Source organism: Cottoperca gobio, chromosome 6 (assembly GCF_900634415.1).
Source record: "Cottoperca gobio chromosome 6, fCotGob3.1, whole genome shotgun sequence".
Lineage (NCBI taxonomy): Eukaryota > Metazoa > Chordata > Actinopteri > Perciformes > Bovichtidae > Cottoperca > Cottoperca gobio.
This window is the reverse complement of record NC_041360.1, coordinates 17,949,281-17,962,566: the sequence shown is the minus strand read 5'-3', so window position 1 is coordinate 17,962,566 and position 13,286 is coordinate 17,949,281. Positions and strand designations below refer to the sequence as shown.

Genomic DNA, 13,286 nt, shown 5'->3' with positions numbered 1-13,286 from the left:
ATCATTGTTTGCACCATGGTTATTTTGTTAATTCTTTTTTTTTTGCAAAGGGACCAGGGAGACACAATGTTGTGTACTGTACTGTACTGTACTGTACTGTACTGTACTGTACTGTATTGTACTTTACTCTACTCTACTGCACTGTATTATAGATGGATAACAATAAAGTCCGTCTTACCTCATACCCTACTTTGAGTGTCAATAATTCAGTGACAAATAAAAGAGGGACATCATAGATATCAGTAAAGTCAACATGACACAGATTCTATGCCCTCCACCTTTAAACTTCAGACTTCAAACATAGTATACATACAACACAATATTAGCAAACATATATGAGAGACCATTTTTCCGACATCACTTGAAGGCATTGTCACGTACCAACGCAATAGTAATGGAGCATGCCGGACGTAAAGATCAGTGTTATCTAAAAATCAATTTTAACAAATATTTTGTCTTTGCAGCCGACTTGATGCCAGGAGTCCCTGCGTGCATCAAGGACACCGGTTAAATAACTTTTGCAACAGACCACAGCTGATAACAGTGTGTGATGAGAGTTGTTATGATTTGTGAGCAGGATGACTTCACTGCTGAGGGGATTCCCGACATGCACCTCTAGTGTTGACAGTACAGTACTTTGACTGGCACATTTTAAGAGGGGGACAAATAATAAAAAAACAGAAAGATTAATCACAGTACTATCACTACTTACTGCTAACACTGTCACTTTTACCATGTCATTTTCTATTTTTGCTGTTCTTGTGTAGTTTCTAGTTTTACTTCTATTCTTATGTTAGTTTGTTATACCTTTTATTATTATTATTTTTTTACTTTCTGCACTTATTTTTGTCCTTGTGCTGTTTTAACAACAGAAAAGGTTTATCTTATCTTATACATATTTCCAACCAAAATAATTGTCCGTGATTATAACAGCTGTGACTTTTATCATCACAGCTCCTAATTTTTCTAAGGAGGTTTTAATGAATAACATAAAATACAGTTGTATTAAATAAAAATTAATTTGATTAAATTCAATAGCACAATTAACCTGGAACTCATTTCATATATCTTTTCATTCTGTCTTGCTAATTTTCAGATTTCACAGTTCCTACGATACCCTGTAGTTACTGTCGAAATGTGTCTCCAGGGTTAGGGTTAGCTCCTGTGCTTTACACTTACTAGTAGAATCAACAGTGATTATGTGTCATTTTGCTGGGATCATCTGGAAGGCCTCCCAATTATTCCTTCAGGTCCCAGATTCACTGTTTGGTTACTGTTACATATGTGTACAGTTCCCTGCTCTGTGCGCACTTTTCACAGTAAGTCACAGCTTTTTCTGGGTAATGTGAGGATCATTGCTGTTCAACTCAGTATTCACAGCAATGACAAAACACTCATGAGCTGCAGTTAATGGTAAACAATTCCAGTTTATTTAATGATCACATAAATATTATTTCCATGCCAACATTTTGGCAAAATGTTAAATTCACTTGGCAATTATTTTATTGTATAAGTATAAGGCACAACAGATATAATTTCTCGTAGTACACAGTTCAAGAAAGTATTTAGGTAGGCTATTAAACTCAGAAAGTGCAATTCAGATTAAACTGATTCTTTGATTATGAAAATAAAATCAATTTGTTATTTACTGTTTGAAATTAAATGTAAAATTTGTGATTTTTAATTCAATACAATGTAGGTTTAAAATTAAATCTAAAAGAGCTGTAACTTACATGCGAGTAAATCAAGACGATAGAAACACGTTTCTATGATTGGGAAAACAGCAGAACTGTTTTTTATAAATAGTTGTAAAGAACAACAGTACAAACCAAAAGACATCAATACAATGTCTTTTTTCACAGTACTGCATTGACACTAACGCATCAATAAATGGAGTAACTACCTGTAACAGAAGTGACGGATGCAGGAGGAACTGTAGGTCTGACTACATTCCACCAAAACATAAGCATCGCCTATTTTAACAATGCTACTTCAAGTGTTTGTAACGTCCTGTAATTTAAGTCTGTACATGCTGGAGCACATGTACTAAGTTTAAATGCACTTCTGTAGAGCTACAGACACACTGTGTCTATGAGCTTGACTGATTATACAAGACTTATTTCAGTGTCAAAAATATTTTATACACATTAAGTGTATACATGGTAAATTATTACCATTTCCAACTACTATACAAAAGGGGCTGATTAAATCACACATTTCTTCCTGGCATCTGATAAATCATCTAAATGTCAGGGTGTTGACTCTGATTTAAATTATTTAAAAATGTCCCTGGATCTAGAAAAAGTATATCAGCTCTTAAGAGCTGCTGATGGTTTCTTCAGAGACGGCAGCAGGTAGAATATCCAGACACACTCTGTCCATTGTGAGGCCTTCAGGGGAGAGGACAGAGGAAGGGCTCTTATCTGGTGACACCTGTTGAGCTTTGAAGGAGCCTTGCAGGTCCATGTTGAAACACAGTCCTCCTGACAGCAGCTGTCTCTTGTACTGGTCGAGACGCATGAAGACATCGAGGACTGAAGAACTGCTCTCATTCACCCAGTTGGATAAAAGGCTGGTGGAGCTGATCCGGGATGGAAGGGACTGGTAGTGGTGCAGCTCCAGCTGAAAGCAAAACCTAGAGAAATAGGTTTTAAAGAAGAGCCTAGATGTTATTGCGGCTATAATCAATCATTTTATAACTTTGCATCAAATGACGATGAGACAATGTGAAAGAGGTCGCTCGTAGTGATGAACCTACAGAGAATTATCACCCGAATCTGCAGCTCCTCTCAGCGTCCGCCCACAACTTCACTGTTTTGGTTCATTCTCACTACTCTCATAGTGTTGTTTTTGACTGCAGCAGGCAGCTGATTACAGTTAATAAGAGACCCACTGTACACTACCTGCTCTGCACCAAACAACAGACAGTCAAAGTTAGAGACTAGCTGGTGAACATAGTGGATCATTAAGCAGCTAAAGAGACAGATATGTTGCCCATGAGTTGGTAGGAATACAAAAACAGAGCTAAAAGAGAGTCAATACAGGCCAAAAACATGACTCTAATTCAATGATAATGTTTCTCTGTGTCTGCTAACAACTTATCAGCTCCGGTAACTGCAGGTTTAACCAGGTTGCAACCCAGGCCATGTGCACATAGCCGCTAGATCATTCACAAAGACCTGGCGTTTAATGTATTGTGGCATGATTAGATGATTTGCCTTAAAAAGACAAGTAACTACAGTCTCTGTAAACATATGGTTATATTATTTAAGTTGTATGTCTGTGTAACTGCACAGTAACGTACCTGGCAGATACATGCTGGGAAATGCTTTTGGAGGCCTGGCGAAGAACATGTAGTAGGATTTTTAAAATCTGCTCGTGCATCCATCCCACATCTTCTTGCAGATCTGGCAGCCACTCCAGAAGTCTACACACGGGATATGTTAATGTTAGTTGGTAGTATTTTAATGTCTCTATAGCCAACAGTGTTACTGTTACAGGATAGTCATAAAATACATTTGACTCAAAATAGTGCAATGACTTTTGCTATACACAACTACTTATATATTTTCTTTATACTATTCCTGCATTTTACCACACCTAATTATAGATCCCATAATTGTTATATATTGTAGTGTAATGCACATATTTTTACATAGTAATTATTTATTTATACTTTTCTTATCATTTCTATCTATTTATATATTTCTATTCTAGAATGGGAACAACCCTAACCCTATTTCCCCTCAAGGAATAAATTATTTACGATTCTGATATAAGTACAGAAGTGGTACTACTACTACTACTGTAGCACTATTCTGAGTGCACATCGAATAAGGAGGAAATGGGACCAGATGTAATTAAGTCCTTCAGTACCTGAGAGTCATGGACATCGCAGACTCCAGAGGGAGCGTGTAGGGGAGCATCATGGCTGAGGCCATCCTGACAGGAAACAGGTTGCTTAGCGACTGCGTCAGGCTCCTCCTCTCCATGCAGGCCTCGATGAGAGCTGCAGAGGAAGGCAAAGAGGATCAACGGTCACCTCAAATTATTCATGGATTCAGCCTGCTTTATGCAGCGCCATTTATGAGCTAAACTGGTGACATATGTTAAAACATGTATATCAAATAAAAAATGTCAGCACAGTTTTTTCAGCCATTTTTCATGCAAAAATGTTTTCAGCCTCTCAAATATGGAAGTTTCCTGCTTTTCTATGTTTTATATCACATTAATCTGAATATCTTTGGATCTTTGGACTGACAAAACGATTAATAAATCACCTTAATATAGAAAATAATTGGAAATTAATCAATAATGAAAATAATTGTTAGTTGTAGCCCTGATGGAAAGTACAAACTACCCACAATATGTGTGATAGGACTGTTCTAATACTAACTAATGTGTATGAATTACCTTAAAAGGACCATACTTCACATTAGAACTGACCGGTATTCATCTTATAGTGTTCTGAATTGAATATGTAATATGTTACCTTTGTGCAGGGTGTGTGGAAGGTGTTCGATGATATGCTCCTCTATTGAGGAACTGCAAAGAACCATCACTGCTCCCTCTTCCACATCTGTCTTTTCCTCCTCTTCATCACTGTTATTCTCCTGCTCCTCATCATCAATATAATCCTCATTTTCTTCGCCATTAGCCAGCAGGGGCCTGTCTCTGTGAGGTCCGTTGAAATTAAGCAATCCTGAAAACAGAGGCACAATGTGAAAGCATTATTCTTTTCTTATCTGAGATCAATGGTGAGGTCATTTCTCCAATAGTTAAACTATTCAACTAATTTATAATAATCTTAAATATATTATATTTGTAAATGTTGATTTCTGTAATACCATTTAGATTCTGTGCTTACAAATTGCCAAACACGTAAAAAAAACCAAAGTAACTATAAGGAGTAGTACAAGCCTAATCGCATGTAAAAGCAATCTATTGATTCTGAGAGGTGTTCAGAGGAAGCACAAATGCTGATATCGTATCAGGATGGTACTGTATCTGCATGCAAGTTTGTTCAGGCCGGATGACAAAAAGAATCAATTAGGCTTGTTATTACTGACCTACAGAGGCAAGTGAGAAAACAACTCTGGTGATCCATTTTCTAAGTCTGATCTAGACTGCTTTCTATGATGTGTTTTTGATTTAAGAACATCTTTCCAAGTTGCTTTTGGTTTTTGTTGTTGTAAAACTAATTTTGGCCACAAGAGGCCGAAGTGCACCACTACTGCATGTTCTAAATAGGACTAAAAGCATTCATGCTTTGTTCCAGGTGAGCTAGTATAAGTGAGTTATAGCATTACTGCCAGCTCTTTCTTTTGGCTAGAAATGTATCTCCTTCGGTCTGTAAATGAAAGAGTATGGTCTAGACCTGCTTTTTATGAATAGGGTCTTGAGAGGTTAGGTAAGAAGCTGGGCCTCAGTATGGATTCTGCACGGACCCGATTCTTTTTAACACAGCATAACATGATTTGGAGAAAGTAAGGAGAAAAAAAAGTAAACCACTGTTTCTTACCGTTCCTGTTTAAAAAGTGCAGAGCATCTTTGTATCCCTGCTTACACATGCCCTTCATAATCTGCAATCAAAACAAACAGTAACAAGAAGTCCACTGAGTTTACTTCTGGTCAATGAATAATCTGTAGGTGTGTGCTTTTCTGTTTGTGGATCAGGAAGGACAAGTGACCTACCATTGGGTCTGGAGGGAAAAGTGCCCTGGAGACTCTGTAGAGGTTGGTGAGAGTGAACTGGATGCTTGTGTTGGTGAATCGCAGCTCGTGTATGTTGGTAGAAGTGTCTCGGGGGCAGATGTCGCTCTCTCCGGAGAACGGGGACACAGTGATGGTATTTTTCAGCTCATACTGAGGCAGGTTGTCTGAGATTCCTCCGTCGACATATCGCTGAATGATAAAGGATAAATATTTCCATGAGAACAAACAGAAACATACGGAAGCCCTGAGAGGAAAGAGATCTGGTGATTTATCATTTTAAGTCTGATCTTTAAAAAAACCTATCCTGTGTTTCTGACTAAAAGGTTTTGCCAGATGAAAAACTAAATATATATATATATATATTTCTTTTTAAATATATAAATGCTGCACTTCAGCTTCTTGAGGCTGAACACTTGTTCATGACAAAAAAAAACCTGGCAAACCTTTTTTTCCACCACCTGTTTTCCGAAATGGAAAAGTAACTCAATGATCCTTTTCACCTGTTACAGATTTTTCTTTTGAAAATCATTTTTTTTTTAACCTGTTTTACGTCATAAAAATAGTTGAGAAAACAGTTAAGATCAGTTTTAGAAAATGGATCACTAGAAAAACATTTTCTCAGTATAAAAATATCACTGATTGCACAATTAATTCAAACTGTTGACTGTAAATCATATTCTGCCACAGAGACATCTTCGCACAGGATGTGATGATAGTGACATCATGTCCTATGTATTGGTTAATATTTGATTTTTATTGAAGCTGGTGAACTTTTAAACCTCGAGGTGGAAAGCATGATGCGTGTGTCAATAGTAAAGAGCAGAGTGACATCATCTTTTTTTTTTTTTTGAGCCACTGAGAGTTAGAGTGGAGAAAACACCCTTAAAGTCTGAGCCAACATTGTCCCATCTGGCTCTGCCACTCTGTCGTGTTGGCCCTGCACGCACACAGGCACATGCAAGCTCTTAAAAAACCCATCACAAAGGTTAAAGAGCGAGGGTGGAGGCGCTGGTATTGCTCAATGATATTGCTCAGAAAACCTTTGCACTAGAAACATGTCCAGTGAAAATGTTGCTTTCCCCTTTAGTTCTGAGATCTCTGTCAAAAACTAACTCCTGATGAATTATTAAATCATTGTTTCCACACAAGTGCCATTCAGAGCCAACACATTCTTGGAGAAGGGAGGCCTCTCGTGGGGGCGGTTATAGATGAAGAAAGTTCCAAACGTAACAACAACAAAACACAAAGAGGGGAAATAAAGTACATGCTGCATGCTTTTCATGAATCCAAATATAGGATATGGACAACATAAGGACGGTGTACACATTTAGAAAAATATTGACTCTACTCACCACTCCTTGCAGTGTGGGAGGAATGAGGCCACAATACACTGGGATGTAGGCACTGCAGACACATGCCTAGTAAACAAAAGAGATTATATAGGAAAGGGGAATGACAGTTGAGTGATTTAGTGATTGTATTGGTATCACAGTGTAAAAGTATATTATACTAGTTATCACATCATCATGTAACTCATTAGATTATTGTAGCTGAGTCTAATAAACAGTCACTGCCTATCTTTAGGACTGCAACTAACAAATCATTTTCACTATCGATTAATCTGGAGGTTTTGTCTTCCATTAATAGAATTGTTTTGTCTATAAAGTATTATAATTATTATAAAGCCCCAGGTGAGATCTTCAAATGTTTTCTATCGTCCAACACACAAAGATGTTCAGTCCACAGTGATATAAAACATCAAAACCTCACATTTGAGAAGCTGAAACCAGAGAGTGTGTATCTTGATAATTGACTTAAGTGATCAATCGACTAATTGTTTCAGCTCTAAAATCAACAATCATATCCACATTACTAATGATCATTTCTCGAAATGTTCTTCTATGTAAATGGATTCCGAAGCTACGCATAGGGATGGGCAAAAATACTGTCACATTATAAGTGTTAGGATATTAAATAAACTGTATGCTGCCCACCTGCACCACCTCCTCCTTGTTGTTGAAGTGCGACACCAGGACATTTTCTCCATCCGTCACTCGGGTAAGAGAGATTCCTAACCGCCCGTTGGCTTCATAGTGGCAGTCAGCTGGCAGAGTGCGCCGCAGCATGTGACGCATAATCTTGACCAGGTTAAAGGAAGGATGCATGGGTCCGAGGAATCGCTTCCTCGCCTCTTTGGCAACATCGATGATACCTGCACCGGCCTCTCCTGTGAAGACATTGTTACTGTGAATCATTAGATAGTGATAAGATAGAACTCTTCATCCTGTAGGAAGTTTTGGGATGAATACAGTTCTTCATGTAACTGTACTTGATCAGATATTGTGTTTGTTATTATTTGGGAAAGCAATAATTAAGTTTTGAGGCTCTTTACTTGATTCTTTTCTTTTTTATGCAACTTGATTATTTTATTCTGCCACAAATCAGAGGGAAATATTCTTCTTCTATTTCACTACTTTTACCTGACAGCTGCAGCAAGTTACTTTGCAGATGGTTATATAATATAACACATACATTACATACATTGTTAAAGATAAACTTCTCAACAGAATATAATGTAATTAAAATGAGCTCCACCTTGTCAAGCTATAACATTAAAATTCAGCCTATAAATAATGCAAAAACAGTAATAATCCATTGCTATAGTATCTGTAGTATATAACCTCATACTACTGTAGTACTGAATACTACCAGTACTTTACAATTTAGTTGTAATGTTAAGTTAAGACTTTTACTTTTAACAGAGTATGTTTACAGTGTATCACTATAGAATTAGATAAGATACACCTGTACTGGTCCCTAGAAGGGAAATTCAGGTGTGGCAGAAGCACAAATACAAAAAATAAGTTAGTAATAAGATAAATAGTGAAGTAAAAAAATTATAATAATAAGATGTATATATATATATATATATATATATATATATATATATATACACACACACAACTAGTATACTAGTAGAAACTACATCAGATTAAACTATAAAAATAGCAATTAAAGATAAAGTTATGGGGTAAAGTGACACAGTATGTACTGTATATGTAAACAGTGTACACCAGAATAATATATACTGTGATTAAATTATGAAACCTAGTGTTGTCTGTATAAATTTAGCAAAATAGAAATATATTATGTTATATGATGTGGACAGTGCACAGTGCCTACTAGCTTCATGATATGAAGACAGTAGGCTATAGCATATGACAGTATTTTATAGTACAGTATAGTATAGTATGAGGTATATGATTTTGCATAAGGTGCAATGTAATAGTAGTGATATTAGTAATAAAATTATAATAATATAATCAGTATACCATATACATATATATATATTTATATATATATATGTTATACTACATATACATATATATATATATATATATATATATATATATATATATATATATACTACATATATATATATATATATATATATATATATATATATATGTTATACTACATATACTACATATATATATGGTATACTACAATTTAAAGGCAAATTGTACTTTTCATTCCACTACATTTAGTACATTTATTCAGCAATGATAAAGTGATGAACAAATTAATGCATCAATAATAATAATCCAATAATATAATATATATTATTCTGAAATGGGCTGTTGTGCAGAATGAGAACTTTTACTTTTGGTAATTTAAGTACATTTTGATGCTAATACTTTTGTATTTTTACTTAAGTAAACTTTTACTTGTACTTTGTTTACTTCTGAATGTAATCATTCATTAAAGTTTACCATACTATATAAAAGTGCAGCAGTATCAACAGAATATCAAATGTAAAACTAAAACGAGTTTTTGACATATCTTCAAAAAAGCTACATTTGTACTTCAGCAGTTTACAGCACAAGCATTTTAAACTTATATTTGAGTTTAGCAGAGTTTAGTTGTCTTTTTTTTGGCACCTTTCCACCTCCTGCGATGTTTAAAAACCCAAAAGATACTTACCAAGACATACTCCAGTGACCAGAGCAGTGGCAGTGAGAGCTCCAGCTGATGCCCCATATATGTGCCTGGCGTTTTGCACTAGAAAAGGAGCCTGCTCCAGCAGACAGCTGGCAACACCGACGTGGTAGATCCCGAGGAAGCCACAACCTGCGAACGAGATGTTCCACGGCGAGTCTAAAGGAAACATGCCGGCGACCGCCCTGCAGCTGGGTCAGACAATAACAGTTACAGGATAACTAAAAGTCTACTTTAAAGCATATTTTGTTAATGATGCCGCTTTACATGCGGTCTTTAGAATAATGGACTTTGTCTGATAACTGTGTTTAGCTTTCTTGCTAACGGTTGAAGTCACTTCTTTCTTGGAGGTAACTTGACTTTATTTACAAAAACAAAAACTCCCTTTTGCTGCAGCTAAACCCCGTTAGTAAATGTTATAAGGGCCCTAAGCTAGTTAAATAGCTACTACTTGGAGGTGAGCCCCGGAGAGTTGTTGTTTTTACTCACTCGGTTGGTGTGTATTGGGAAGAGGGTGTGGAGTCAACCGGCTTGTCCAATCACAATCGACACTGCGAAGCAAAGTGACCAATCACAAATTAAACAGTTGATGAGGTGACCAATCAGAATCCACACCGCTATAACAGTGAAGTCAACCGGCGGGCACTGTTTGCTCTGACAGCTGTCCAATGTTTTGTCCTTGTTTTGTCCTTTCTAAATGTGTCTCTTGGATAGTGTTTTTATTTGTGTCTGTTTATATTAACTAGCCTAGACCATATTGGTTCTTTCTTTTGTAATAGTTTTTATCAGTAAGAAGAATGTGTAATGATTTCTGACTATGCAATGTTGGCTAAACAAACATTTTGTTTACAGATCAATTAAAGCAAACCTGCGACAGTGTGCACTAATGATTGTCTGTTCTTGTTGTGGCAGTGTTAATTCCTAGGTTTGAGAAAATTGTCCTTGTAATAAGGATGTATAAACTTGGTTGGTGTGCAAATTCCACTTTACAAAATAGTAAAGTATAGTAGCAAGGGTGGTGGGGACATACATTTAGACATTTTTCATCACTTCTTTTGAAGTTCTACACAATATACTCAGGGGTGCCCCTATAACATGTTGTTCCTATGAAAGAATATAATATTGGGCTCTCCCAAACCTACACAACCCACACAGGTTGCAATTGCTGTTACTCACAAAACTCATTTGACGATCCAAAGCCTGATAATTTACCATTAATGACCTAATACTTAGCCTACTGTCCTTGAGTAGCACGGATCAAAGTTCGAGTGGCATCTCTCACTAGACATGTGAATTCAATGTGAAAGTATCATTTTAGGAATTCAATCAAATCTAACAATATTTGAAATGTTGGTCAACTTTACTCCTGTAAAGTTTGTCAAATGCTAGGAATGTCCCATTAAACACCTCTGTTACAGAAGACATAGATACATATCCTGCTATTACTTCTCACCACTGGGTTTCAGTATTTAGTAACTGAGACTTACCTCAACTGTAGGTAAGTATGAGAAAAGAAGCTTATGCCTTGCTGCTGCAAACTTCCTTATTAAACAAAATGAATTGCTCAAATGATTTACTATATGCAGTTGAATTTGATGTTTGATGAAGAACTGCTTAATTTATATAAGATTAAATGATGCACTATAAGAAATGCACTGAAGGCTTTCTTTTGCAGTGTAAGTGCAAATTTAATATAGAAATTCAGCTGTAAAATCAGAGAATTTTGGAAACACGTAGAAAAGCAACAGCAAATTAAAGTTTTACTCTTTACAACAGCTGTAAATCAACACATATTTATTTGTCTATCTCAACATGGCTCCATGTCTCTGTCTTCTTTCCCCTCCCTTATTATTACATGCACCCTCAAGTTCATGTGTATGATCCAAAAATATGTCCTCTCCTCTCACCGATAAACCCAAATTGTCTACATATTGTATAAAATAATTCATTGTAATGTTAACTAGAGTAACCCCAGGCTGTAGCCACACAGAGATTTGGACAACAAGTATAATTGCCAACATTAAAAGAACAAGAACGGTCATAAGTAACATGAAAAGCACAAATCACCCTACGGCACACATTTAGTTTGCTATAGTAATTTAGTAGGCTATAAGTAATACCTAAATATTGTTGTTTGGAAGTTCTGTGCTTACATCCAAAATTCACTCCAGCAATCACATCGCTCCATGTTAAGGCGGGACCAAAGCAAACAAACATCAATAGAAACTTTATTGTCATCCAGTTGGAACATGAGGGATTTAACCCTTAATAGAGCCGATGGAAACTATGTTTTATTTAAAACGCTTATGCAATTAATATCAAAAAGGTCAAGTCCCCACCGTCCCTACCATAAATTACACCCACGGAGGGTTTCACAAGATAGTAATGAATTCACAAATCTCTTGCATTTGAAGTACAACAAACAATAACAATGAAATGTTTGTCTCCTACACTTCCTTGAAAAAAACTTTCTCAGAATTGGGCAGCAAATAGTTCCTTTTTTTAAGGCATCGATCCAAGTTCTGTTTTGTATATGATTTCTCAGAGAAACTTATCTTATTGTGAAACCACTAATGGCTAGGAATTCACTGTTAAAAAATCAATTTTTATCAAGTTTGACTACTGACAAAGCTGAGGTGCCAACTTTCCCAGGGCCCCCCAAAAGTCCACAGGGGAGGTTGGGTGGACAGCTGGGGACAATAAGGGCCTAACATAATTTTATTTCGCTTGGGCAACCAAACAAGTTAATCCGCCCTTACTGACAGTAGTGCAGTTCAGATTGAAACAGTCTGCTGGCATCAAAACTAACAACAAATATCATCAAGGTTACATAAATAATAAAACATTATAAACATTTTGACCAGTTTTAAAATGTTAGGTTAAAGTTAACACATTTGTATTTTTGTAAAAACGTGTTTATGTACAAAGACTCCCCTTGAAGCATCAAAAGAGAAGTCATTCTGGCTGAACTCCAAGAAAAGTGATTCAAAAGGTGTCATGTGCCTCACCAGATGAAGGCAGCTGCACTCACTGGAAGGTTTTCTAAAGAGAATTCTGTTATTGTTCTCAAATTAGCTCTTTGGACCACTGTTTCCCTTTGGCACAGTGAATATGAATTTAATACATTCTTTCATAAGTAAATAGTAACCACAACAGTCATGAACCTTTGACACAATTTATTTGCCAATATGCAGTGCAGTTTGATGGGCCACAAATAGGTTATGGGATAAAAACAAGATGTGTAACCTTTTTGAAGAAGAATGATAGTTTGTACAAAAATGATATGAGTAGATCACAATATGAGCTCACTTGAATATAATTAGCAAAGTAGGTCTTCCACATCAAATTATTATTATTATTATTATTATTATTATTATTATTTTTAAATAGATACACATATTGTATCTGAATAATATAATAATATATCAAAAGTAATTGCAAAAATAATTTGATAAAAAGTTTTAAAAATTATTATTCAATTTTATATATCTGTCATATCTAAAAATAAAAATAAACATATTTTTTTGTAGGATTATCTGTTATAAAATTAAACACATGATAAAAAGACCCAT

The 13,286-nt window shown here is 35.8% G+C and overlaps 1 protein-coding gene across 1 annotated transcript; it reads right to left on the bottom strand.

Moving 5' to 3' along the window:
• Positions 1–1,407: 1,407 nt before the first annotated feature.
• pnpla2 (patatin-like phospholipase domain containing 2) lies at positions 1,408–10,170 on the bottom strand. The gene is made up of 9 exons (XM_029434620.1): positions 9,700–10,170; positions 7,710–7,942; positions 7,068–7,133; positions 5,695–5,904; positions 5,522–5,582; positions 4,493–4,702; positions 3,877–4,009; positions 3,305–3,427; positions 1,408–2,635 (listed from the first exon to the last, which is right to left on the bottom strand). The coding sequence occupies exons 1-9, from the start codon at positions 9,884–9,886 to the stop codon at positions 2,317–2,319; spliced, it is 1,542 nt and encodes a 513-aa protein (XP_029290480.1). The 5' UTR covers positions 9,887–10,170; the 3' UTR covers positions 1,408–2,316.
• Positions 10,171–13,286: the final 3,116 nt, after the last annotated feature.